Here is a 25284-nt window from a genome sequence, read left to right as displayed (position 1 = left end):
ATGAATAGCCTGTTGATGGCGGCGGCGGCGCCTGGCGCGGCTGGCCCGCGGAGTGTCACTGCTTGACGCCGGCCGCGCGGAGCGGCGCCTGGGGACGCCGCGTGCGGAGAAGAGGGAGGTGTCCCGCCCTCCCGCCTGAGGCGGAAATCCCCCGCGTCGGCCTCTGCCGGGGACCGGAGGAGTGATCTTCGCGCCCAGCCGCGCTGCCGCTCTGCCATTGGAGGACGCTGAGGCGGAGGCCACGCCCCTCGCCCGCGAGGTGAGGGCGCAGGTGAGTTTGCGCGCCTTCCTCTGAGGGGGAAGCGCTGGCCTCGGCCCCGCGGGAGCGGCGCCCTTTCGCCTCAGCCCGCGTTCAAAGCCGAAAGTGACAGCCGAGGGCCTTTTCGTTAGCGCCTCTGGAACCCAAGGGCGTTATAACACGGGGCTGGGGGGGGGGGTTCGGGGGTTTTTGTGGGGAGGGGAAGCGGCATTATTCTCAAAAGGGATTCGCGCCAACAGTATTCCTTACACGAGCTTGCCAAGCAGTTTTCTCGGCACTCTTCTGGCTTGTTGCCAGTCACGCAGGAGGGTGGTGTTTCCCACCTTCTTTTGAGATGCGTGAAAAAGCGAAATAAGCGGTCACTTAGAAGACGGGAAGGGGGAAGTAAACCCTTCAGAAATCCACAGCAGGGCAGTACTTTTTTATCGGGACCAACCAAAATGTCGCAGAACAGTGAGGTTTTGAGATCTCGGAAAGCGGCAAGGTGTCACAGAAAGCAGCGGGTGGGGGAGAAAGTGGGGTCTTGTGGCTGGAGCACAGGGTCCGATTTGATTCTGTGGCTGGAAGCCCAGCTAAAGGTGGGTACCGTGTTCCATTACTTAATACAGAATGTGAAGCAACAATCTTCTGCACTATGAAGATGTGAAGTCAAGTTACACATTCCTAGACTGCTTAATCTGGATTAGTTACTTTGGCCAATGCCCTAGCATGTGTTCATGGGTAAAATGGGATTAATGGCAGGAGGTGGTCATTCTTCTGGAGTGCAAGGATGGTAGGTATGCATGTGTTGTTTCTCCAAGACAGGATATTACAGCATTTTTCTGCAATTGTTCTTACTGTTTATGGGAGCATTCCTTCCTATCTTGATTGCCGAAGTTTGGATTCCTGTTGCTTACTGCCTTTTTAACTTTGGGTTTCAGCTGTTTGACTGTGTCCTCCTTCTCACCTGCTCATACATTCAGCTCTAGCCTAGTTCTCTTTAAAATGGCCAGTTTGCCTCAGAGCTATACCAACTGAACCTCCAGGTGAAAGCTTGTGTGATGTAGTGCTCTTTCATACAGTCCATTCTCTTGTGAGCCCTCGCCTGTGGTCTTAAATTGGTACAGCCCTGGCAAATCCATTTCACTTTGGCAGCAAGTAGGCCTCTGCACTTATTACAGTACTAACATTGCCCTGCACTCAGTCATTGGCAGACTCATAAAGGTAGCGCTGTAGTCTGTAACTCTCATTGCATTGGTGTGGAGGGAAGTCAAGTGGTGGTTGATCAGCTTATGTGTCATCAAAGCAGAAGTCTCTCAAGCCTGTCTGAAGACTGTTGTGAAAGCAGAGTTTAGTTCTAGCTTTTTTAGCTATATCCTCATTTCCTCTAGTACCCACCGTAGGAACTGTGGTAATCTTATTAGACTTAAGGTGTCATAAGGCTCTTTGTTTTCTTAGCAAAATGATCTGGAGAAGATACAACTTGCTTCATTTCCTGTGATTGCAAACTGCAGTATAGTATTTGGTTCCGTGGGTACTCCTGGAGCAGGACGGGTGCAAATAAGGTGTTCTGGGTTGTAAAGGGAAGCCTGGCACCCTTCTCCACCTTTGCTATCCAGTGCTTCTCCAGCTAGTAACCTCTATTTTCTGGGGTGTTAGGGAAGGCAGAGACATGCTCCTTTGTCTCAAGGTAGACTGGTGCAAATAACATTTACTTTCTAGGCAAGTACCGTTTTTTTCGCTCTATAACACGCACCCCACCATAACACGCACGTAGTTTTTAGAGGAGGAAAATCCATAGGCATGCCACCCGTAGGCATTCCCTCCATAACACGCACAGACATTTCCCCTTACTTTCTAGGAGGAAAAAAGTGAGTGTTATGGTGCAAAAAATACGGTAACTATTTACAAGTCTGTGGTGGACCATTCTTTGATGGAGCTGTTTTGTTACATCCTTTAAAATGCTTGTTAATGTTAAGGAGTGGATGACAACATTGTTATATTTTGTAATGGGGAGCAATGGAAATCAAGGCACATATCTTCTAGGTCAGCATATAGCTTGGTTTTGGATGTCTGGCCAATCAAAAAACATTTTTCGCCAGATGCCTGGTAGTAGAAGATACATTGATCCTGAAGGAATTTTCCTAAGTGGAGGCTCATCCGTTGCACTCTGGGTGTGCTGACCCCTGCGATTTCCCTAAATGTAAACCTGACTGTGTAATTTGTGGTAATTGTCAAAGCATTAACAGCAGGTATTAACGAATAACAAAAAGCAAGTTGTGAACAGTGACATGAACTCTAATCTGATACTCCACCCGTTAGATAGTGATATTTTATTCTGATTACTGCTTGTGTTATTTTTTTAGAGAAGCTTGCAGTTATAATGGTTAGCCAGTGTGAAGCTTTGTTCTGCTGCTGTTTGTCCCCTCACTATTACAAGGAAAGCAAACCTCCTGACCTTCCTAAGCATGGCAGCATGCTTTCTCTGTATCCCCACCGCTACAACCACCAAAAATGCTTATATTTTCCATATTCCTTATCGAAGCTTGCATATTCCTAAATGATACTTCCATGCACAGAGGCGGTACTGGATGCTGCGTAAAGAATGACAGTTGCCTTCACTCTGGGGTTCTGAGTATCTGAAAGGCATCTCCCCATTTTCCAGACATCCCTTGGTCTTTTCCTGTAAGTCAGTTCTTCTCATAGGGAAGATGCTACTTCTATCTAAATTATAAAACATAAAACAATGTTGTCCCCTATATCCCTAAAAAGCAACTCCTTCTATGTTGTAGTCAGTACAGTCTGTCAGTAGCAACCTCTCTTAGTATGCTTCAAGGAGCATGTTCCATAGGCAAGGTTTTGCATGGAGGTGTTTTCACTGGATGTTCTTTTGAGTTCAGAGGGTCTATCAAAGCCAAGGTCTCCTCTAGAAGCAATACATTTATATTCAGCCACATATATTGTGAGCAGGGGAGCTCTCATTAAACATAATTTGAGGGCAGGTTGAATTTGCCTCTCCCAGTGGTACTATTATCTTTCCATCTGATTCCCTCTTGGTCATTAATTATGCCATGCTGAAGTCCTTGGAGAAAGAAAGTGGGATACAATTGCTGGGCTGAGGACTGTGATGTTTCTGACCAAATAGGCACGAATGTTTTGCACAGTAATGGTCTAGCTGCGACTGTTGCATGATGAATCATACATGTTAATTGATTTTTAAGTAGTTGTGCCTGCATGCTGAGATAGTGGATTAAAACTCCCAGTAAATATTTTATAGGAGGGACACGGGTGGCGCTGTGGGTTAAAACCACAGAACCTAGGACTTGCCGATCAGAAGGTCAGCGGTTCGAATCCCCGCAACAGGGTAAGCTCCCGTTGCTCGGTCCCTGCTCCTGCCAACCTAGCAGTTCGAAAGCACGTCAAAGTGCAAGTAGATAAATAGGTACCGCTCCGGCGGGAAGGTAAACAGCATTTCCGTGCGCTGCTCTGGTTCATAGAATCATAGAGTTGGAAGAGACCACAAGGGCCATCGAGTCCAACCCCCTGCCAAGCAGGAAACACCATCAGAGCACTCCTGACATATGGTTGCCAAGCCTCTGCTTAAAGACCTCCAAAGAAGGAGACTCCACCACACTCCTTGGCAGCAAATTCCACTGTCGAACAGCTCTTACTGTCAGGAAGTTCTTCCTAATGTTTAGGTGGAATCTTCTTTCTTGTAGTTTGGATCCATTGCTCCGTGTACGCTTGTCTGGAGCAGCTTAGTCATGCTGGCCACATGACCCGGAAGCTGTACGGGCCAATAAAGTGAGATGAGCACCGCAACCCCAGAGTTGGCCACGACTGGACCTAATGGTCAGGGGTCCCTTTACCTTTACCTTAAATATTTTGTGCCTTGGTGTCTGGGGCTAACATCTAAACTATTCTTTCTCAGATGCCTCCCAGAACAATAACTCTTTGCCTGACTTTGAATCATTAGCTCCATAAAAGTTCAAAATGTGTTGGGGTGCAGTAATCAGATTAGTGGAGGCTAGTATTCTAATTTTGTATCTTTATTTGCTGTTTGTGTTTTCTCAAGCTCCTGGCTAACTCCTAGCTAATGCACATCTGAGCCATCTTTGGCCTGTTTTGTCCATGGTGGGGGTTAGGTCAAGTCTGGCTTGTAAATGTTACTGTATGAAGCCACAAATTAAACCTTACTTGTGCAGTTGCCTTACCACATACATGTCTATACAGTTAATTGCCTACAACTGTTTTAGAGGTTTTACTACAACCAAGCGGCATATATTGTTAAATAAAAATGAGTAAAATATGTCTCTTTCTTTAGTATAGGTCAAAGTAATCAATAGATTAGACTTGCCTGGAGATGTTACTCATCCATGCTGAGAGGTGGCCTAAGAACACCCCAGATTTTAGTTGGAGCACCAGTGGCATATTTGAGTTTTGAATGAGCAGGGGAGATGAAATCTGGGTGTGCAAGGGATCTCCATAATGGGATTTAAAAGGGGATTGACTGGCAGCTCTGTCTATTGGATAGAGAAGCCTGATAGTTTTATCTTCTGTGCTTCCACCTATGCTTTCCTGCCTCCTAGCAAATATTTATCTGTCATTGGCCAGGGGCAGCATGCCAGCAGCCTCCATGGCCCAAGATCCAGAAAAGCTTCAAGCAGAGGTGGAGCGACTGGTGGCTGAGCTGCAGGAGGCAACCCGAGAAAAAGTCCAGGCTGCACAGTATGGGCTGGCTGTGCTGGAGGAAAATGGTGAGCTCAAGCAGCGCTGTGGTGAGCTGGAAGGCCAGTTGGAGGTGCTACGCATGGAGCTGGTCCACATGAAGGAGGTGAGTGAAAGTTTCCCCTGTTCTGCCTTGTGCAAAGATGCCCTTAGCATGTTTCCAGCTTGGGCAATGAGCTCTTAACCATAATCTCCTGCCTCCTTCTATCTTGCCTAGGCTTTAGCAGAGTCCCACAGCAGTCACAAACGGGCAGCAGCTGACGGCGAGAGCCGAGAAGAATGTCTGCTCAGAGAAACTGCTTCCAAAGAAGCCTGCCTGACTCAGACCATTGAGGAGCTTCAGAACAATGTGAAGCATCTGAGATCCCAGTTGGACAACAATGGGGTAGAAAATGAGCGTATTGGTGTCGCTCTGCGGGACTTGAGGAAGGTAATGTGATTGTGTTAAGAAACTGGGGTGGGGGTGGTCCATATGGGTTGTAGTTCAGGACTGTCTAGCACATAATTCTGTACATATGTATTTTCTAAAGTGTATTAGGTTAGTTGCTAAATTGATAAAGGAATGAAATATTTGTAGTAAGCAGTTGGCTGCATTTTGCACAATTCTGTTTCCACTGTTTTATTGATTGATGTGCCACCTATATGCCATAATAGTTTCTAAGATAGGAAGGGGCAGATGAGGCCCTCAAGTCATATAAAGCACTGCAGCCCCAGTATCTGGCTACTGTAAGTCCTGTTTGTTTCCGTTCAGAAAATCTCACCAACCACTGCCCATGTGTATTCAAGATTATTTCTGCAGCCATCAAGACTGGAAGTTATATTCTTTGTTCTTTAAACTAATGAAAGCCAGCTACATAGAATACTGAACTAAATGCTTATGGGTTTAGAGTTTATAAAGCTAGAGTATCCCACCCATTCTGGTGAGCTTGATGAACCCTAGAGGTCATCCGAAACTTGAAGCTGGGGAGGTGCTTTGGGGAATCATCTCAGAAATCATGCTGTGCGTTAGAGGTCTTCCGGTGGAGTACAGGGTCAGATTTAAGGTGCTGGTTTTGACCTTTAAAGCCCTTCACGGCCTAGGACCCTCGTACCTATGGGACCGCCTCTCCCGGTATGCCCCACGGAGAGCCTCAAGGTCCATAAATAGCAACATCCTAGAGATCCTGGGCCCTAAGGAAGTCAGATTAGCTTCAACCAGAGCCAGGGCCTTTTCAACTCTGGCTCTGGCCTGGTGGAACGCTCTGCCTCATGAGACCAGGGCCCTGCAGGATCTGATTTCTTTCCGCAGGGCCTGTAAGACAGAGTTGTTCCACCTGGCCTTTGGCTTGGAGCCAATTTGATTCCCTCCCCCTCTTTCTTTTTTCTTTTCCTTTCTCCTCCTGCGATGAGGCTACATTTTAATATTTTAATGTTTCAATATTTTAATGTTGTATTTTAATTTTGTTTTTAAGTTGTATTCATTCAACTTATTTTTATTATTGCTTGTTAGCCGCCCTGAGCCCGGCCTTTGCTGGGGAGGGCGGGGTATAAATAAAAAAATATTATTATTATTATTTTATTATATAAAGCACAACACAACTATGGTAACCCTCATAATGGGAGGAGGGCCGGGGCTTGTCTGTGTCTCATTGCTTCCAAGGTTTTTGAAGTACCTCAAGCATGTTCTACTTCCATCTCCAAGTTTCAGGGGAGGTCTGCAGTGGTTGTTTGATTTTGCAGCTTGAAATGTGTGTCTAATGCCTCAGAATGATAGTGTGGCAATTCCCCCAGACTTTGAGTTGGGAGGTAGCTTGGAGGATCATTTCCACAGTTGTGCTATGTTTCTGAGCTGCTCCGAGTGCTCACACAGTGCAAAATCAGGAATAAGGTTTTGCCCTTCTGCTATTGAGAGGACCAAGATCTTGGCAACCATAGAATTTAGCCTTGGTAGCCAGCCAACCGAAATGTGTGGGCCTCTTTGGTAGTGTATAACATAGAAAAACAGAATAGCAAAAAAGGGGGAATCTAACACAATGGTCCTACAAACCAGAATGCAAAAATGGCTAGCTGTGAAATGGGAAAAGTAGTAGTGATTTGTTCCTGGAGTATTAAGACGTCCATGAGAATGTGAGGCGTTGCTCCCTGCATTTTGTTATTTCTACAGTGTACTCTGGGTGAAATTCACCGTCATGTCATAGAAATCTTCTGTTGTGGTTGACCACCAATAGCAGCTTGTACTTGCAGCTTGATGTAAGTGTTAGATATACTTCTAAGTGTGAAACCATGTGGACACTTCTCCCTCACTTTGATTTAATAATCAAGTGCTCAGGCATTACTGGGCCATGTTAAAAAGATGAAGGGGACCCCAGGGACAATCATGCTAGCTCTGCCTCCCGTTGCCATGCTGGTTATCCTCCAAGTTGGAGGACAAAGCTTTGAAATGGGGGTTGGGTGGGGTCCCTGTGCTCAAGAATGTAAGAAGAACCCTGCTGGAGTAGGCCATCTAGACCCTTTCTGTCCTCACAGTGGCTAACTTGATGACTGTGGGCAACCCTCAAGCAGGACCCAAGCGCAAGAGGACCCTCCCCTCTTTAATTTCTAGCAACTGGTGTTCAGGAGCAAAGCTGTCTCCCAACTATGGAGGCAGAGTGCCACCATAATGGCTAGTTGCCTTATCCTCCATGAATTTGACCAGTCCTCTTTTAAAGCCATCCACTGTGCTGGTCCTCACTGACTCCTTTAGAAGCAAGTTGCATGAGCTGTATGAACAAGTACTTTCTTCTGGTGGAGGCTCCTCATGCAGCTTTGACCCCCAGAAAAGCAGGGTTTTAAAGCTTAATGAGGAGCCTCCATGAATTAACATGGAAAAAGAAAGCTTTAAAAAGTGTTTGTAGGTAGGATGAAGTTGCTTTGGGTATTGGATCTTGCCATTAACATATCCTATATCAAGTTCTTCCTTATCCATTCCTGCCTTGATGCAATACCATATGATGGGTGGTTTGTGGCATGTCTGACTTGGTTCCTGTTTCCCCCTGTCTTCCCAGGAACGTCAGATCCTAGAATCCGAGAAGGCCCGGCTATGTGAGGAGATGAAACAGATCAAGACACGGGAGCTGCGTCAGTTGCAGGACTGTGCTGAACTTGAAGAGGAGAACATCTCTTTGCAGAAGCAGGTCTCCATGCTCAAGGGCAGTCAGGTATTGGTATCTTCCACATACTATAGTGGGCCTGGCACTGACCACTTGAATGTGTGCCTTTCATACAGTGGTGTGGACCAAATGTCAACCACGCTATTGTATAGCATCTGCTTTATAGGGATACTGCTTCAGTTGTGTTCACCTGCTTGAATTTTGCAAATGTATGTTTGCTTTCACCTACAACCATGTCCCAATGGACCTTTGCTGGCTTGTGGATGGAAGTGGGGTGATACTAATACAGCTGCTATAGAGACACTTCTAAGATGGCTGAACTCTGAGCCTTGATTAGTTGATTCTGAACTTCAGCAGTCTAGCAGTATTGCAAGAGCAATCTTATAGGACTTAAAACATGCAACCAACCATCATAAACAGTCTAAAAATATTTAAAGCTGTAGTTCAAAACGTTAAGGGTGGAATTCAATGTTGTACTAATATGAACATTCTACCAGTGCAAGAATTCTGCTTGCAGTGTAGAATTCTCCTCTCCTCTTCCCCATTTGCACTGTTCTGAAGGTTCCCCTGACCCTCCCAAGCTGATATGGGGGGTGCAGGAGGAGGCAGGGAAGCCACATTGTGCTACCAGGACTTGTGCCAGCTCCTGCTAGCGCAACATTAGTTGAATCTAGCCCTGTTTTAAAGTGTTAGCCATTTAAAATCTTAAAACCTTTTAATTGTCTTGGAGAATTTTAAAAAGAAAGTATTTGCCTGCTGCTAGAAAGACCGTAGTACAGTCATAACTTGGATCCTGAACGCCTTGCAAGTTGAATGTTTTGGCTCCCGAATGCCGCGAACCCGGAAGTGAGTGTTACTTTTTGCAACCCGAACGTCCAACAGAACTTCTGCGGCTTCTGATTGGCTGCAGGAGCTTCCTGCCCCTTGGTTTTCGAACATTTTGGAAGTTGAACGGACTTCCGGAACAGATTCTGTTTGATTTCTGAGGTACCACTATTAGGAACGCGAAGCAAGCCTCTTATAGAATCATAGAGTTGGAAGGGACCCTGAGGATCATCTAGTCCAATCCCCTGCAGTGCAGGAATATTCAGCTGTCCCTTACAGGGATTGAGCCTGCAGCCTTGGCATTATCAGCATTATGCTCTAACCAACTGAGTTAAGGGTCATTCCATATCAAGTGATCCAGTTTTTTTACCTCATGTCATCCAGTTTTCTTAATATTTCCTTCCTTAATATTTTGTAATATTAAGTTTAAGTTTTGATCAATCAACAAGTGTACATTGGATCACCTTATATGGAATGACCCTTAAGAACCTTCAATAGTTTAGGCATGGCAGGGGATGCCTCTTGGAAGGCCTCCGATGTTAAGGTACTATTAATATTTGTTGAATTTATATTTGTGTTCTCATTTTTTATTTTTATGTTGTGATCCCCTCGTTATCTTCATATGAAGGGCAGTATACAAATTGAAATTATATACAGTGTGTGTGTGTCTGTGTGTTTGCCTTTGTACCTGGGATCTGTGCAATTAATTGGGTTTGGAGGAAGTATTTTTTATCAGATTGAACATATTTCTCCAAGGCTCTTAACTTCAAAGGGATCAGAACTCTTAAAAGCTCTGGGGGGTGTAATTGCTATACTCAAGTTTGCACCCCACAATACTGATTTCTCTGCAGTGGTGTTAATAGTTGGGGACTGGAGCTGGCCAGTTCTCTCCATCCTTCCATTCTTAAGTTCCTTTCCCATTGCTTTTTACTGATGCTTAATTGCTCGCATAGTCCAATTTCTGGATTCGAATACCTGTTGCTATGTCTCTTTCTGTGTTGAGTTAAACTAATTTTTTTATAGTTCCACAATTATGCAGACATATTGACTTTGCTGATGTCCTTGTTTCACTAAAAAGTACAGGACCACCACCTTTGCTACTAGGATATAGGATTTGCATTTTAAAATTATTTTGAGCTTGTTGCAGAATAATGTGCAAGATGAATAAAACAGAATTGTTTAATAGCTCTTAAATGCCTGTCCAGCTTATTTACGTCATGAATAGGCCACTCAAAACTCACTCAGGTTTTCTTGTTTTGGTGTCTGGAACGGTGATGATAGGAAGTTCCACAATACAGGTGCCTGACCACAATTCCACATGTCTGTCTGACACTTACATAAGAGGACATGGAAGAAGGGCTTGCTGGTGGATCTTAAAGGATGGTGGGGATTGTTTTCCATCTGTTGGTGCAAAAAGAAAGTGTAAGCATGTGTCATATTCAGTCATGCCAAACTGGTCCAAGTGATGTTGAAGCTGAAAGATGTGGATGTCAGTAATTCAGGTGAAATACTGGGGGAGGCAGGGCCTGATGAGCAGCAGCCAACCACCCAGTATTGTGCCCTTTTTTCCTTCCTCAGGTGGAGTTTGAGAGCATCAAGCATGCCCTTAGCTGCCGAGAGGAAGAGCTGGTGCTTGCTGGGACTCAGCTGCTGGAGCTGGGTCGTCTCCGGGACCTGGCAGAACACCAACTTCAGGAGGCACTAGAGGCTCTGCAGGCAGAGCGTGAGCAGAAGCAGGAATTGCGGCGAGAGCTGGCCATCTGCACAGGAGGGCGCCATGACTCCCTAAGCAGCTTGCAAGCCAACCTAGAAGAGCTTAACCACAGCCGTGCAGAGGAACAGGATAGTGGCTTCGCCAATGCCAGCAGCATTGGGAGCATGGCTTCCACACCCCACAACATCCGGCCTGCACCTGGTCTTGTGGCAGACCTCTTCAGTGAGCTTAACTTGGCAGAGATTCACAAACTGCAGCAACAGCTGCTCCAGGTAAGCAGGTTTAGCTCTGTGGATCAGGGAGAGGTTTGGTTTCAATATGAGATGACTAACAACGTGAATTGCATTCCTGTTGCACAGCGGAGCAAGATGTGCTATGTTTTAGGCCAATGCCAATGGTTAGCTATCCCCACCCCTCACCCTACCCCAGCTGGCTAACTTGGGGTTTGCAGCTCTGTTATATATTCAGTCCACTGCCATGTACTGTGTATCCAAATTCTGAAAAAGTCCTTGCCCCAGTCTCTGTAGTTACTGTGTAATACTTCAAGGGAGGGAATCAAATTGTTGAATGCTCCATTGTAGAAAAACAAAGCTAGTATTGGCAAGAAGATTCTAGTTTAGTCTTTGCCCCTGGTAATTTATATTTGAATGTGCAGAGACTTGTTTTTTACAGGAGGGCATCATTTAAACCAAATTCTTCTTCCTTGGACAGTCCATCTCTTACTTTGGCTAATAGGCAGTTGTCATTGATCTCCCACACAAGAGTCCTCTGGTGCATGTGGGGAACTTGTTAGGAGGGATGTGCTTCAGTTCTCATTTTATGCTGGGCTTGGGGAATAAACAGCACTAGCTGTGCAAAGCCCAGTGTGCTGATGCAAGGCAAGACCCCTTGTTTTTCCTCTTCCACTTCCCCTCCTGCCCAGAGCCCTCTTGTACCTGCAAAGAATGCAGAGCCTTGGGTTTGCCGATCAGAAGGTCAGAAGTTCGAATCCCCGCGATGAGGTGAGCTCCCGTTGCTCAGTCCCTGCTCCTGCCAACCTAGCAGTTCGAAAGCACAAAGTGCAAGTAGATAAATAGGTACCGCTCCAGCAGGAAGGTAAACATCGTTTCCATGCACTGCTCTGGTTCACCAGAAGCGGCTTAAGTCATGCTGGCCACATGACCCAGAAGCTGTACGCTGGCTCCCTCGGCCAGTAAAGCGAGATGACTCGTCTGCAACTGGACCTAATGGTCAGGGATCCCTTTACCTTTACTTATCCCTTGCTTTTATCCAGCCACATGATTGTCAGAGAACCTGGGGAGAGTGAGTGGTCTCTTGTGCCCAGCAGAATTATTCCCTCCCTGTGCGCAAGCTATGAAGAACTTAAAAACTTGTTGACAGCGGCAAGAGTTATCATAGCTAGGAAATGGTAAAAGCAAGGTGGATACTGAATAGAAGAATGGTACAAAGAAGTGTGGGATATAGCGATTAATGATAAATTAACGTGTTCTATTAAAGTAAGAAGGGGAATATGGAAGAGAAATGACTTTGAGAAAATATGGAGAATATTTCTGGAGTTGTTAAAACAGAAAGGAGTCAAACCATCTCAAGTCTTAAATTTTTGGAAATTTATCATGATAAATGATAAGTCTCATGGTGGGGTGCACATTTGTATTATTTTTACTTTGAGGAAAAATAAAAAATTAGAGAATAATATTATTCCCTCCCCATTCACAGAGGATGCAGGAGTGGGATTTATTGGTGTTGACTATCTGGCAAGGGCAACTCCAGCTAGATTTGCAGACTCTTAATTTTTCCATCTGTAATCCTGTAATCTGTGGTCCAGTGCAGCATTGGATGGCATCCCCTAGAACTGCTTGCCATTCCGTTTTGCCTCAGGCACAGAGCATGAAGGTATTACAGCACAAATAATGGCCACCATTGCAATATGAGCAATCAGGCTGTGATGTCAAAAAGTGGGTTCCTGTTCTTCAAAGCTTAAAATGCACTGTAATGGGACTAGTTCCTCTTTCTGTAGGGCGGGGAGCATGGGTGTGGCAAAAGCTAAGAAAATGCTAGGCTGGGAAGTGATTTTCTAAGCAAGGTTTTAGAGATCAAAATTATGACTTGATAGTATTGATCCACAGTGAACTCAAAGGAACTATTCTGACTGCAAGTCGCTCAGATGCCAGAGGCATTGCTTTCAGGTTTCTCCTCTGCCAATAATCTTGTCTGAGGAGTCTGCTGTTCGTTTCTGTCTGTCTGTCTGTCTCCCCGCTCCGGTTGAGCTGGAAGCTTCTCAGTCGCCTGTAGAGTGAGTGGCAGGAAGCCACTAAAGTTATTCCGAGCAGCTGCACATCCTGCCCAGCTGGCGTCATGCTCTGGCCTTACCCTGTTGCACTTTCCCCACCCCCTTCAGGCTGCTTGTCTGCAGATTATCTCTCCCTCCTGCCAAGCCAGTTGTCTTGGCAAAGGAGGTTTGAATGTTGTTCTACTCTTGCAAGGTATTGGAGACATTTGTCCACTTTGTCCACTTTTTGTCTAGAATGCAGCTCTCTCTTCTTCCATCTTCCTTCTATTTTTAACAGCTTATCTTGTATTAGAGATCACCCACAGTTTAGAGAGCCTCCTGAAGGTGAATGCTATGATAGTTGATTCTGGGTCACTTCCGGCTAGCCTCATTCTGGCCGCCCTTGGCCAAAGGAAATACCTGGCTGCGAATCAAAAGCCCTGAAGCTCAGCTTCTTTTTGTATGCCTCTTTAAAGCCCAGATGGAAACTTGAGACCTGGGAGTGGCAAGCTCTATAAAGAGAGAAGCCTGTCTCTTCTGTATTGATCCCTCCAAAAGGGTCACGGTTTCGGAATAGAACTGAGCAGCCTGGGGTAAGGCTGCAAAACCAGCGCTGTCCTTGCTCATTCAGAGCACTTGCCTATTAAGAGTGTCCTTGCCAGCTACTCCCAGTTTAGTTCCTGTTTTCCATGCCAGGATGTAGCTCTGCAAAATACATAGCCGGTTATTGACATAAACTGCTCTTGAGTATGTCCCAACAACTTAGAGTTCTATTGGCCTCCTTGGATCTGGATTTAGCTTATGGCTCAGTTTATCTCCATGCCTTGTGTTGGGAAACATAAACACCAAACTCTCTCCCCATCCCCTTTCTAATTTTCTGTTTGCATTATTAGGCAGAAAATGAGAAGGCCTCGCTCGCCTCAGACCTGCAGGACCTTAAGAAACAGCTGAGCAGCACCCAGGAGGCTCTAGCCCAGCAACAGCTGTGCAACAACCATGAGGTGGAGCAGTTTCAGACCCTGGATGCTGGCCCTAGCAATGGCGGGGACCACCCATCACCCTGTGAGAGGGAGCGCTGCCATGAAGAGTTAGAAAAGGCCCAGCTGGCAGCCCGGCAGGAGAGGGAGGCAGCTGCTCAGTTAGAAACGGAGCTGCGGGTTGCCCGAAGGATGGCACGGGAGAGTCAGTCACGGCTGGCGCAGGCCCAGGAAGAGCTCCTGGGTTTTTCTGAGGAGATGGCCGCTCTGTATCATCATGTCTGTGCCTGCCACAGCATCACCCCTCAGCGTGTTGTGTTGGACTATTACCGGGAAGGTCGTGGAGCCCGGAGCATGTGCAGAAGACGGTCCTCCCGAAAACTCCTACTCACAGAAATGGAGACAAGCAGCAGTGGGGACCAGTCCCCAGCCAGCAGCCCCAGTTCCCCCTGTGGGTTGGAGCCCCTCAATGTGGCCAACCTGACTGCCGTCTTGCGAGAACAACTAGGGCACCTGCAGGTGGCGCTCTCCCTGGTGCATCAGCAGGGCCTGATGGGGCACGGTGCTGAACTGGAACGTGACAAGGAGGCGCTGGTGGAGGAGGTGCTGAAGCTGAAGTCCCTGCTGAGTACTAAGCGGGAGCAGATCGCCACCCTGCGCACAGTACTCAAGGCCAACAAGCAGGTGGGTGCAGGAGTAGCCTGGCTGTGGTGCGAGGCAGCCCTGAGTGAATAGGATGGGGAGGGTGAGAAAGGTGTGGGCCTGCAGATGGGACTGGGAGCACCCTCAGCTAGTGCAATGAGCACTTTGGGTGGGTTGCCCACTGCCAGTAGCACCTTCTTCATCTTGCTGCTGCTCCTCCTGCCAAACAGTGCAGGTAGGGGAAGAAGAACGGGGTTCTGCTAGGCTACTGGTGCCAAATGGGCTCATCAGTGAGAGTTATGGGAATTTTCTTACACTGACTGCAAAACTGAATGTGTTAAGAAGTCACAAAACAGGTATGATCAGGCTGTGAGTATGTTGTGTCTAAAAGTAAATGAATCTTTGCCTAGGCAGTATTTTACGATCTTGCAAATTGCAGAATTATACATTTATTTTACACAGGTTTCTTCTATCATGGGAAGAGCAAGGGATTGTTCCAATTATTTTTATTGATTTTCCAAATTATTACAAATCATTACTGAATTAATTCAATACAATTTCCAAAACTGATTTCCCGCTCTTCTTGCAAGATATGTCCATGATAGACCCCCGTTGCTGTTAGTTCTCAATTTCTAGTTGAAATCACCCCATAATTCCAATTATATTTTCCATCAGCTGCCCCTTTACAACCCTGCATACAGCAAATATATTTTAAAAAAACTTAGTGTGTATATTTGATTGCAGCATGTGTAGTATTTCAGTAAGTTCTTATTTCCAGATTTCGGCATTTATTTTCCAGCTTGAATATTTTCACATGTTGAAATCAAAGTTCTTTCCCTGGTTCACTGATTTATTGCAGTTCTCCTGTCTCCTCCATCTGTGCTCGCCTTACCCAAACTCACATTCCTTCCTACTGATAACAGTGTCAAGCTACAGCATAAATTAACTCACAAAAACTGTTTACAGAGAGACCATTCTAAGAGCAACCCAGCCATTGGATTCCATCACTGCAATGCCTTAAAAGCATATTTTCCATTACATATGTCTTTCTCTTTAAATCATCCTCTTTGTGTCTTCCATCCTTCCATCATGTCAGGTTAACTGTGGGTTGTTATTAGCTGCATTTCCTCCTCCCACAACAGAAATATTTTGATGGTGGCTTGCAACAATGAAGGCTAGAAACATGTTCTAAAACTAAGATTCTCTGGAGTGGAATTGTATTCCCAACCTCTCATTCAGTGCTCCCACATGACTTTGGCCCATAAATAGGCCTGGATGTGATGTGACATGGCCTGAGATCACAGGCCCTTGCGTACCATTTGTTTTAATGTTCATAAGCTGCTTTTTTGGAAAGGCACCAAGAAACAAATAATAACAACAACAATCAAAGAGCAGCAGACTGGGGAGGCAGGCTACAGGTCTGCCTAAATAATAAGGTGCTTTTCACTAGCCTTTGGAAAGCTGATGGGTATGGGGCTAAGTGGGCCTCCTGGGTTCCAGAGTTTCGGCACAACAGCTGAAAAAAAACCTTGACACATTTAACCACTAGCTGTACCTTAGATGGTGGGGAATGCAGAGCAGGATACATTAGCTAGGTATCCAGACAGCAGGCCCTGCCTTCCAAATACCAGTGCCATATTTAAGCTCTGGATGGACTGACAGCATCCAGTGCAAACCAAGAAAATGCACTTGGAGGGCGTGGCGGCTTATAGCAACCCTGTTAATAGAATTTCCAATTGTTTGGGAGGGGTTTATCCATGCCACTTCCTTTGGCTGCAGTCCTGGGGCACTCTTACCTTCCTGTCCTTGTCCTGTTCTGCTGCTCCTCCCTGGTCCCACCAGTACTGTTCTCTTCACAGCCCTGCATTCCTAGCAACTATTGCCTCTTTCCTCACTGTTTGCAGCATGAGCCCTGTGCTTAGGCTGTTGCTAGGTTTTCTCCAACTTTCCAGGCCTGGCAAAGAAGGCAGAAAGGTCTGCATCCCAAAAGAGTGCTGGTCTGGGCTTGCAGTCAGTGTTAGAAACTCAGATATTTAAGCTAATCACCAAATGGCACCTTAAACCTATGTTATGGTCACCACAACATAATGTCTAGGCACCATTTTTTGTTAAAAAAAATTGAAGCTTGTTGTTAATTTTGTTTCTATACCACTTTACATTTTAAAGAAAAAACATTGGTGGTTTACAACACATTAAAACATCAAGTAAAACAAACAATCCAGAATAAAACAAATTCAAGCTTCAAGGAAAACACTTCAGATCCTACTCCAAGTGACATTTTTCTTTCCCCATATTTATTTACCTACTTATATAAACTACTCCATAGCAGAAGTACTTTAGGAAGCCAGTTTGGAGTAGTGGTTAGAGTGTCAGACTAGGACCTGGGAGATCAGGGTTCCAATCCCCACTCAGTCATGAAGCTCACTGGGTGACCTTGGGACAAATCACAGCCTCTTCCCTCACAGGGTCATTGTAGAGATTAACTGAGGAGAGAAGTTAACCATGTACTCCTTGGAGAAAAAGGCAGGAGGTAAATGTAATAAATAAATTCTTCTGCTTACCTGCTTAAAAAAAACTGGAGGGGCCAGCCAGATGGAGATGTCTCCCCCCCCCCATTTTTTTATTGATTTTCACAAAATTAAAAAGACACTAACAAACAAACAAACAAACATAAATCATAACCTTATTAAAAGTAATCTTCTTAACATTGTTAAGTGACTTCCTTGTATCCCCCTATTTGAATTTCAGTGCTTATCATTTTAACGGTTTTCCAAATCAAAGTTCTTATAATTTTAACTTAATCGCTTAACATCACTCTTTCTTCCCAATTCAGCATTAAACATAATAATTCATCACATTACTTAAGTCCTAAGCCTAACTGGCGATTGCAAGCTTTTTCCAATTAATTTAACTTAACGTATTTAACTAAATAATCATTAAATTTTATCCATTCTTCCTGGTACTCCTCCTCATTCTGGTCACGGACTCTTCCGGTCAGGTCGACTAGCTCCAAAAAGTCCATCATCATCATGATGATGAAGATGAAAGATGGAGATGTCAGTTGCCAACCTGGCATCCAGAGATCTCCACGTGGTTGCAGTTGAACCTGCACCTGTTGAAAAACACACATGACGAATTTCTGACACAGCTTGCATGTGTCCCTGGAGCTTGCATGTGTAAGACTGGATATTGGGAATGCTCCTTGCACATATACCAGGATTGAGCAGTCCTGGGATCTTTCAAGCACCCTAGGCTCCTTGCTGGAGCATCTTCTCTTGCTTTTAAAAAAGGGCTGAAGCAAGAATGGGGCCACCCATGAGTGTAATCCTAGAGACACATAAACTTGTTCAGTCTCTGAAAAAAGGTGCCCTGTTGATGTGTTCCCTGTTGCTGACCTGCAAGTGAAGTAGCCTCTTGAAGGTATTTCCTTATCAGCAGGCTGGTAGCCCCATGTGCCTGGCTCTTCCAAGATTGTTCTTGTGGGTGGAATGGTTCCAGCTGCCTGTTTGAGTCTCCTATGCAGAGCAGCATAGAAGGGTGTGTGCGCTATGTTTGTGTGCCAGTGCTTTAATGATACTTTCTGCATACGGTAAAGGGTGTTTCCATGGGGGAGAAGCTATAGGTCAAAGAATTGGAAGGGACCTCAATGGTCATCTAGATCAACCCCCTACAATCCAGAAATCTCAACTAAGCATCCGTGACAGATGGCCATCGAACCTTTGCTTTAAAACCTTCAAGGAGAGTCCACCACATCCCAAGAGAATCCCTTCTACTGTCAAACAGCTCTTACTGTCAAAAAGCTCTTCCTGGTGTTTAGTTGGAATCTCCTTTCTTGGTTCAAGTCCTACCCTCCAGAGCAGGAGAAAACAAGCAAGCTCCATTCTCCATGTAATATCCCTTGAGATATTGGAAGATGGAAGATATGATAATACCTCTTCTTTTCCAGGCTAAGCATACCCAGCTCCTTCAACCATTTCTCATAAGGCATGGTTTCCAGACCCTTGTTCATTTTGGTCATCCCTCCCCTGCATACGTTACAGCTTGTCAATATCCTCCTTAAATTGTGAAGCCCAGAACTCCAGGCGTAGTCGGAAGATATTTAGCGGTGGAGATACAAGTACAAGGAGAAAAATTTTTGATAATTGGGATTTACGCACCAAATGAAGGTAAAGCGGAATTCTTTAAAAAACTTCATGAAACTCTGATGGACTATTTGGATTACAATATGATAATTATGGGAGATATGAATGGTGTAGTTTCTACAAATATGGACAAGACACAAAGACTGACACTCACTAAAGATGGGAGACTCCCTAAGACTTTTTTTGAAATGACCGAGAACATGGACCTAATAGACATTTGGAGAACAAGGAACCCTCTTGAAAGAGAGGGAACCTTTTTCTCCCAAGCACAGATGACCTGGACCAGAATTGATCAAATTTGGATCACTAGTGGAATGGCTCCGAGGATTAAGACGGTAGAGATCTGCCCAAAAACCTGCTCCGACCATAACGCCGTGAAGATGGAAATGAAACTTACAACAACTGGTCAGTTTAGGTGGAGAATGAATGACACCCTGTTTCGAGATAGAGAATTCCACTTGAAGGCCCAAAAAACTTTAAAGGACTATTTCGAAATCAATCTAAGGGGCAATGTGGAAAAAAGAGTGGTCTGGGACGCAAGCAAAGCTGTGATGCGAGGGTTTTTGATTCAACAAAACTCAATAAAGAGGAGAAGGCAGAATGAGAAAAGAGAAAAAATTTTGGAAAAGATAAAAGAAGGAGAGAGAAAATTAAGGTCAAAACCAAAGTCCCAGGAGATTTTGAGGGAGATTAAATTATATCAAACACAATATATGGAATTGATGAACCAAGAGATAGAGTGGAAAATAAAGCAAATGAGACAAAAGTCATTTGAGTCGGCAGACAAATGTGGCAAGCTTTTGGCATGGCAACTTAAGAAAAGACAGAAATTAAATACAGTTACAAGTTTAGAAGTGGATGGAAGGACTATATCTAAACCAAATGAAATAAGAAACTGTTTCGTGAGTTATTTTAAAAAACTCTATTCTCAAGGAGCACAAAATGAAGAAGATATAGATAAATTCCTTAACAAATATGGATTACAAAAAATCTCCCCTCAAAGTAAGGTGGACTTAAACCAGAGAATATCAGAACAAGAGATAGAGGGTGCCATTCAGGACATGCAATTGGGCAAATCTCCAGGACCAGATGGCTTGACTTCCAGATATTACAAATCGCTAAAGGAATGGCTGATTCAACCGTTAAAGGATGTCTGTAATGAGATCTTAGAGGGAAAAAAGGCACCCGAATCGTGGAAGGAAGCATATATTTCACTCATACCAAAGACAGAGACTGAAAAGACTCAATTGAAGAACTACCGCCCAATCTCGTTACTCAATGTGGATTACAAAATTTTTGCAGACATTTTAGCAAAAAGATTTAAAAGAGTATTGATGGAAAAGATCCACAGAGACCAAGCAGGCTTTCTCCCAAAGAGACACCTCTCAGACAATGTTAGGATTATAATAGACATTTTGGAAAAGTTAGAGGTGAATATAAACACCAAAGCAGTTTTGATATTTGTGGACGCGGAGAAAGCCTTTGACAACATTTCTTGGAGTTTTATGAAAAAGAATCTTCATGGGATGGGGGTAGGACAAGGTTTTGAGAATGGTGTGGGTGCAATATACTCTGAACAAAAAGCTAAGTTGATTGTAAATAATGTGATAACGGAGGAACTTAAGATAGAAAAAGGAACACGACAGGGATGCCCAATTTCCCCATTGCTTTTTATTTCTGTCCTGGAGGTTTTGCTGAATATGATTAGAAATGACCAGCAGGTTAAAGGGGTACAGGTCGGAGCAAAACATTACAAGTTAAGGGCTTTCGCAGATGATTTAGTCCTGACTTTACAAGAGCCATACACTAGTACGAAAAAGGTGTTGGAGATAATCCAACAATTTGGCCAGGTAGCCGGATTTAAGTTGAATAAACAAAAAACTAAAGTCCTAGGGAAAAATTTGACAGATATAGAAAAGAACAAGTTTCAAGAAGAGACGGGTTTGACGGTGACTAAGAAGGTGAAATACCTAGGGGTTAACCTAACATCTAAAAATTTGAATTTGTATAAGGACAACTATGAAAAATGTTGGACAGAAATCAAAAAAGATCTAGAAATATGGTCAAACTTGAGATTATCAATGTTAGGCCGAATTGCAGTAATTAAGATGAATGTATTGCCTAGAATGTTATTTTTGTTTCAAACTTTGCAAATACTTGACAAGATGGACTGTTTCAAGAGGTGGCAGAAAGATATCGCGAAATTTGTCTGGCAGGGCAAAAAGCCCAGGATAAAATATAAAATATTAACAGATGCAAAAGAAAGAGGGGGATTTGCCCTGCCGGACTTAAAATTGTATTATGAAGCAGCAGCATTCTGCTGGCTGAAAGAGTGGATGCTCCTCGAGAATACAGATATCTTGGACTTAGAAGGTTTTAATAATGCATTTGGTTGGCATGCATATTTATGGTATGATAAAATTAAAGTGCATAGTGCCTTTAAAAATCACATTGTAAGGAAAGCGCTGTTCAATGTTTGGATGAGATATAAAGACTTGCTGGAAAATAAAACCCCTAGATGGTTGTCACCTTTAGAGGCGAAGGCCCACAAGAAACTCAATATGGAGGTCGGATGGCCAAAGTATTGTGAGATTCTAGAACAAGATGGAGAGAGACTGAAACTAAAGAGCCATGAAAATCTAAAACCCAAAGTACAAGATTGGCTCCACTATTACCAAATAACGGAGGTTTTTAAACAAGACAGGAAAATTGGCTTCCAGGTGGAAAAATCAAAACTTGAGACAGAATTGTTAGAACCCAATACTAAGAATCTGTCAAGAATGTATAACTTGCTGTTAAAATGGAATACACAAGATGAAGTAGTTAAATCAGCCATGATTAAATGGGCACAGGACATCGGTCATAATATAATGTCAGCTGACTGGGAAAGGTTGTGGAACACCGGAATTAAATTTACGGCATGTAGTGCCTTAAAGGAAAATGTAATGAAAATGGTTTACAGGTGGTACATGACCCCAGTCAAGCTGGCAAAAATTTATCATTTGCCCGACAATAAATGTTGGAAATGTAAAGAAACTGAAGGTACTTTTTATCATCTTTGGTGGACGTGCCCGAAGATTAAGGTCTTTTGGGAGATGATATACAATGAAATGAAAAAGGTATTTAAATATACCTTTCTTAAGAAACCAGAGGCCTTTCTCTTGGGCATTGTCGGCCAATTGGTGCAAAAAAAAGATAGAACTTTCTTTATGTATGCAACAACAGCAGCAAGAATATTGATAGCAAAGTATTGGAAGACACAAGATCTACCCACCGTGGAAGAATGGCAGATGAAAGTGATTGACTACATGACTTTGGCGGAAATGACGAGCAGAATTCGAGACCAGGGGAAGGAGACTGCGGAAGAAGATTGGAAGAAATTCAAGATTTATCTTAAGGACCATTATAAACTTGAGGAAGTTTAGAATGTCGAGATTCGACAGAGATAAAGGGTTGCAGTAATATAAGATTAGAATAAGAAAGGACTATAATAAATTAGAGTTGGAAAAATATGTATAAGTTGCTGTAAAATTTGGACATGAGGATGCAGAAAGGGGAGGTATGGGGAAGTCCGAGGAAAGAAGTCTACGAAATGACATTATGAAACCACACTTCTTTGTTTGTTTGTTTGTTTGTTTTTTTTTTGTGTTTGTTTGTTATAAAAACTTTTGTAAAACTAATAAAAAATATTATAAAAAAAAGAACTCCAGGCGTAGTCTAACCAAGGAAGAACAGAGTGGTAGTATTACTTCCATTGACCAAACACTAGACTTCTGTTGATGCAGCATAGCATAGCATTTGCTTTTTGTGCTGCTGCATCACACTGTTGACTGAGGGTCAGCTTGTGGTCTACAAAGACCACTAGATCCTTTTCACAGCTACTACTGGCAAGCCAAGTGTCCCCCATCTTTTATTTGTTCATCTGGTTATTCCTGCCTAAATGCAGAACCTTACATTTGTCCCTATTGAAATTCATTTTGTTAGTGCATCATCTGACCCTTGGCAACCTTCCCTTTTAGACTGCAGAGGCCGCCCTCTCAAACCTTAAAGGCCAGTTTGAAGGCGAGAAGGTGCTGGTGTCGGAGACTATGGCCAAGCTGCGTCATGAGCTGAAAGCCTTGAAGGAGGATGCTGCTACTTTCTGCTCCCTACGTGCCATGTTCGCTAGCAGGTTAGGAACGGGCATCCCAGGGAGCTGTGTCTATAGTAGAGAAGGGGCAGTGGGACAGAGGTTGGAGGTAAGCTACCTCTTGAAGTGGGTGGGGGCTGGTATTGAGCCTTTGATCTACTGCTGCTCCTGTTTCATGTTGGAATTGTGCCACTATCCTCACACAAGTGCTGAAACTGAGGACTTGCCAGGTAGATTTGGAGAATCAAGTAATTGTGATATTGGCTGGTTGTGGACTAGGAAGGCTGGTTTCACACGATGCATAGAAAGAGATGGAAAGCTGCTTAGACCGGAGAAGTTGCACAAGAGAAGGAAGCTGCAGGGGGCGAGGTAATGCTCTTTGAGGGGGTGCTGAACTAAAACAAAACTCCAAGATGTGCAATGTTTGTCATATTCTGTGCCACCAAAGGGTGGAATATAGAGCCTATATATTGCACAACATAAAGCAAAATTTCTTAGATTCCTCATAACTTGTTTTGACAGTTGGCCAAACTATTCATATTATTGAAGCCCTATTCCTATAGCTTCTGAGATATTGCCAGGCATTGCTCATGCATTTTCCAATATACTTTCACAACCATAAGGACTAGAAACCACCCTTAATTTAAAGGGATCCAAGATTTCAGCAAGCAATGATTAGTGTCCAGTGGGATATTCCATTCTTTTTCTGGCATTTGATGGGACCCTGAGTATATGCAAAGCACTGAGAGCTGGTGTAAGGCCTGCCCAGGATTCTGTGGTGTTGATCCTTTTTGACACTCGCCTTGAACTCACCACCTCCATCTGTCTCCAGGTGTGACCAGTATGTGAGTCAGCTAGATGAGATGCAGCGGCAGCTGGCAGCTGCTGAGGATGAGAAGAAGACACTGAGTTCCCTCTTGCGCATGGCCATACAGCAGAAGCTGGCACTCACACAAAGGTTGGAGTCCCTGGAGAGCCCGGCTGAGGTGCCACGGGGAAGTAGCAGGAGGGCACTCAGGCCAGCCAAGGGTAGTGCGGTAAGAACAGTTGGAGCAATGAGTTCTGCTATGGGTGGGTGGTGAAACAAAACCCCCTGAAGCCATTTACCTGCTTAGGATGTAATGCTGCCCAGCTGCCTTTGGGAGTGATACACAGCTTCTTCAAATTTATCAGTTCAAATTTCGCCTAGAACTGTGGCAGGGTAATAGCCCTGAGAAGGTGTAGCCTTGAGTGATGTATAACCAGTGTACTTGTTCAGCTTTAATAACACTTACATATCCAAGCAATTATCTCTGGAGATGATAAACCAGGAGAGTCAGTGTGGTAATGTGGTTAGAATGTCAGACTAGGACCTGAGAGACCAGGGTTCAAATCCCCACTTGTCCATGAAGCTCACCACCAGTCACTGCCTCTCAGCAGACTGTTTTGGGGATTATATGAGCTCCATAGAGAAAAAGGTGGGATATAAATGCAGTAAATGAAAATTAAATGATGACACACGTGAGAGCCAAGGCTGTATTGTCCACGGACCAATAGCAATCCCCTACCCCACCTTCCATGCAGCCTCATGACTGAAAGTTAATGTGGCACTGAAGCCTTTGTGAACCCACTAGGTGGCCTTATGCCAGCCCTCAGTGTCCTCCCTCCCACCCCAGTCAGCAATATTGGTCAATATGTTGGCACCTTAAACAGTTCAAGTGCTGTGTGAATGCTTAGCTGTAATGTGAGTATCTGTGCCAGGGCCAGCACAGGAGAGCTATAGGAAAACAAGCGGTACTTTTTAATGTATCTTTCTAACTGCCTTTCTTCTCTCCCTGGTCCCCATTCTCCTTTCAGAGATGAGACAGCCAGTATCCAGTGCAGGATTTCCAGGCACTTCTCATTCATTCAGTGTCTTCCATTGTGGTCACAGAACTCCATTCATTATTATTATCTTTTGCATAACATGGAGAAGCCTGGCACCTGCAAGCTGTAGCCCATCAAGAGGAACCCTGTGCCAGCAGCAGGCCTCCAGCCAGTGTTTGCTTCCTGCCCTCGTGCCTTAAGAGTTATGTGAAGATACACACACCTTTTCTCTGTTTGCCTCAGTGCTGACTTTCCTAAGCGCCTCTAACACTGTGCCTTTTTGTGAGACACTGATGTCTGCCTTAATGATCAGGGCTGCCTGCTTTGGGTCTGGCTGTGAAAATATGGGTTCTTCCCTTCCCCTGAATTTCTTTGCCCTGCTGTACTCTCCCAGGCCCATCACTTCTCTACCTGTCTCTCCATGGGGTTTTGCACATAGTTAATGACTACATTGCTGACTGCACGGATTGTGGGGAGAAGGAAAACTAGCACCATGCAGCCATGAGACATGTTGTGAGATGGACCCAGCAGTGTCTCCTGTTAACCTCACCATCCTGACACCAGCAGTATGAAACAGTTTACTTTGTAGTCTGGAGCAAGATGAGCCCTGGTTGTTTGCCTCAAATAAAGAATTGATTTCCCTGCAA

The 25284-nt window shown here is 44.4% G+C and overlaps 1 protein-coding gene across 2 annotated transcripts; it reads left to right on the top strand.

The window, feature by feature from the left end:
* Positions 1-127: 127 nt before the first annotated feature.
* LOC309522499 (protein bicaudal D homolog 2-like) lies at positions 128-25284 on the top strand. 2 transcript variants are annotated; one of them, XM_082205814.1, is made up of 9 exons: positions 128-271; positions 4853-5072; positions 5184-5396; positions 7990-8142; positions 10498-10905; positions 13796-14563; positions 22683-22834; positions 23625-23829; positions 24629-25284. In XM_082205814.1, exons 2-9 carry the CDS (start codon positions 4860-4862, stop codon positions 24632-24634), a joined length of 2118 nt encoding a protein of 705 aa, XP_082061940.1. In that variant the 5' UTR covers positions 128-271; positions 4853-4859; the 3' UTR covers positions 24635-25284. The 2 variants fall into 2 exon arrangements, with proteins under 2 accessions (XP_082061940.1, XP_082061941.1); XM_082205815.1 differs by lacking the exon at positions 128-271 and adding an exon at positions 459-837.

Source organism: Podarcis vaucheri (assembly GCF_965113315.1).
Source record: "Podarcis vaucheri genome assembly, chromosome: 17".
NCBI lineage: Eukaryota > Metazoa > Chordata > Lepidosauria > Squamata > Lacertidae > Podarcis > Podarcis vaucheri.
This window is presented reverse-complemented; position numbering and strand designations above follow the sequence as displayed.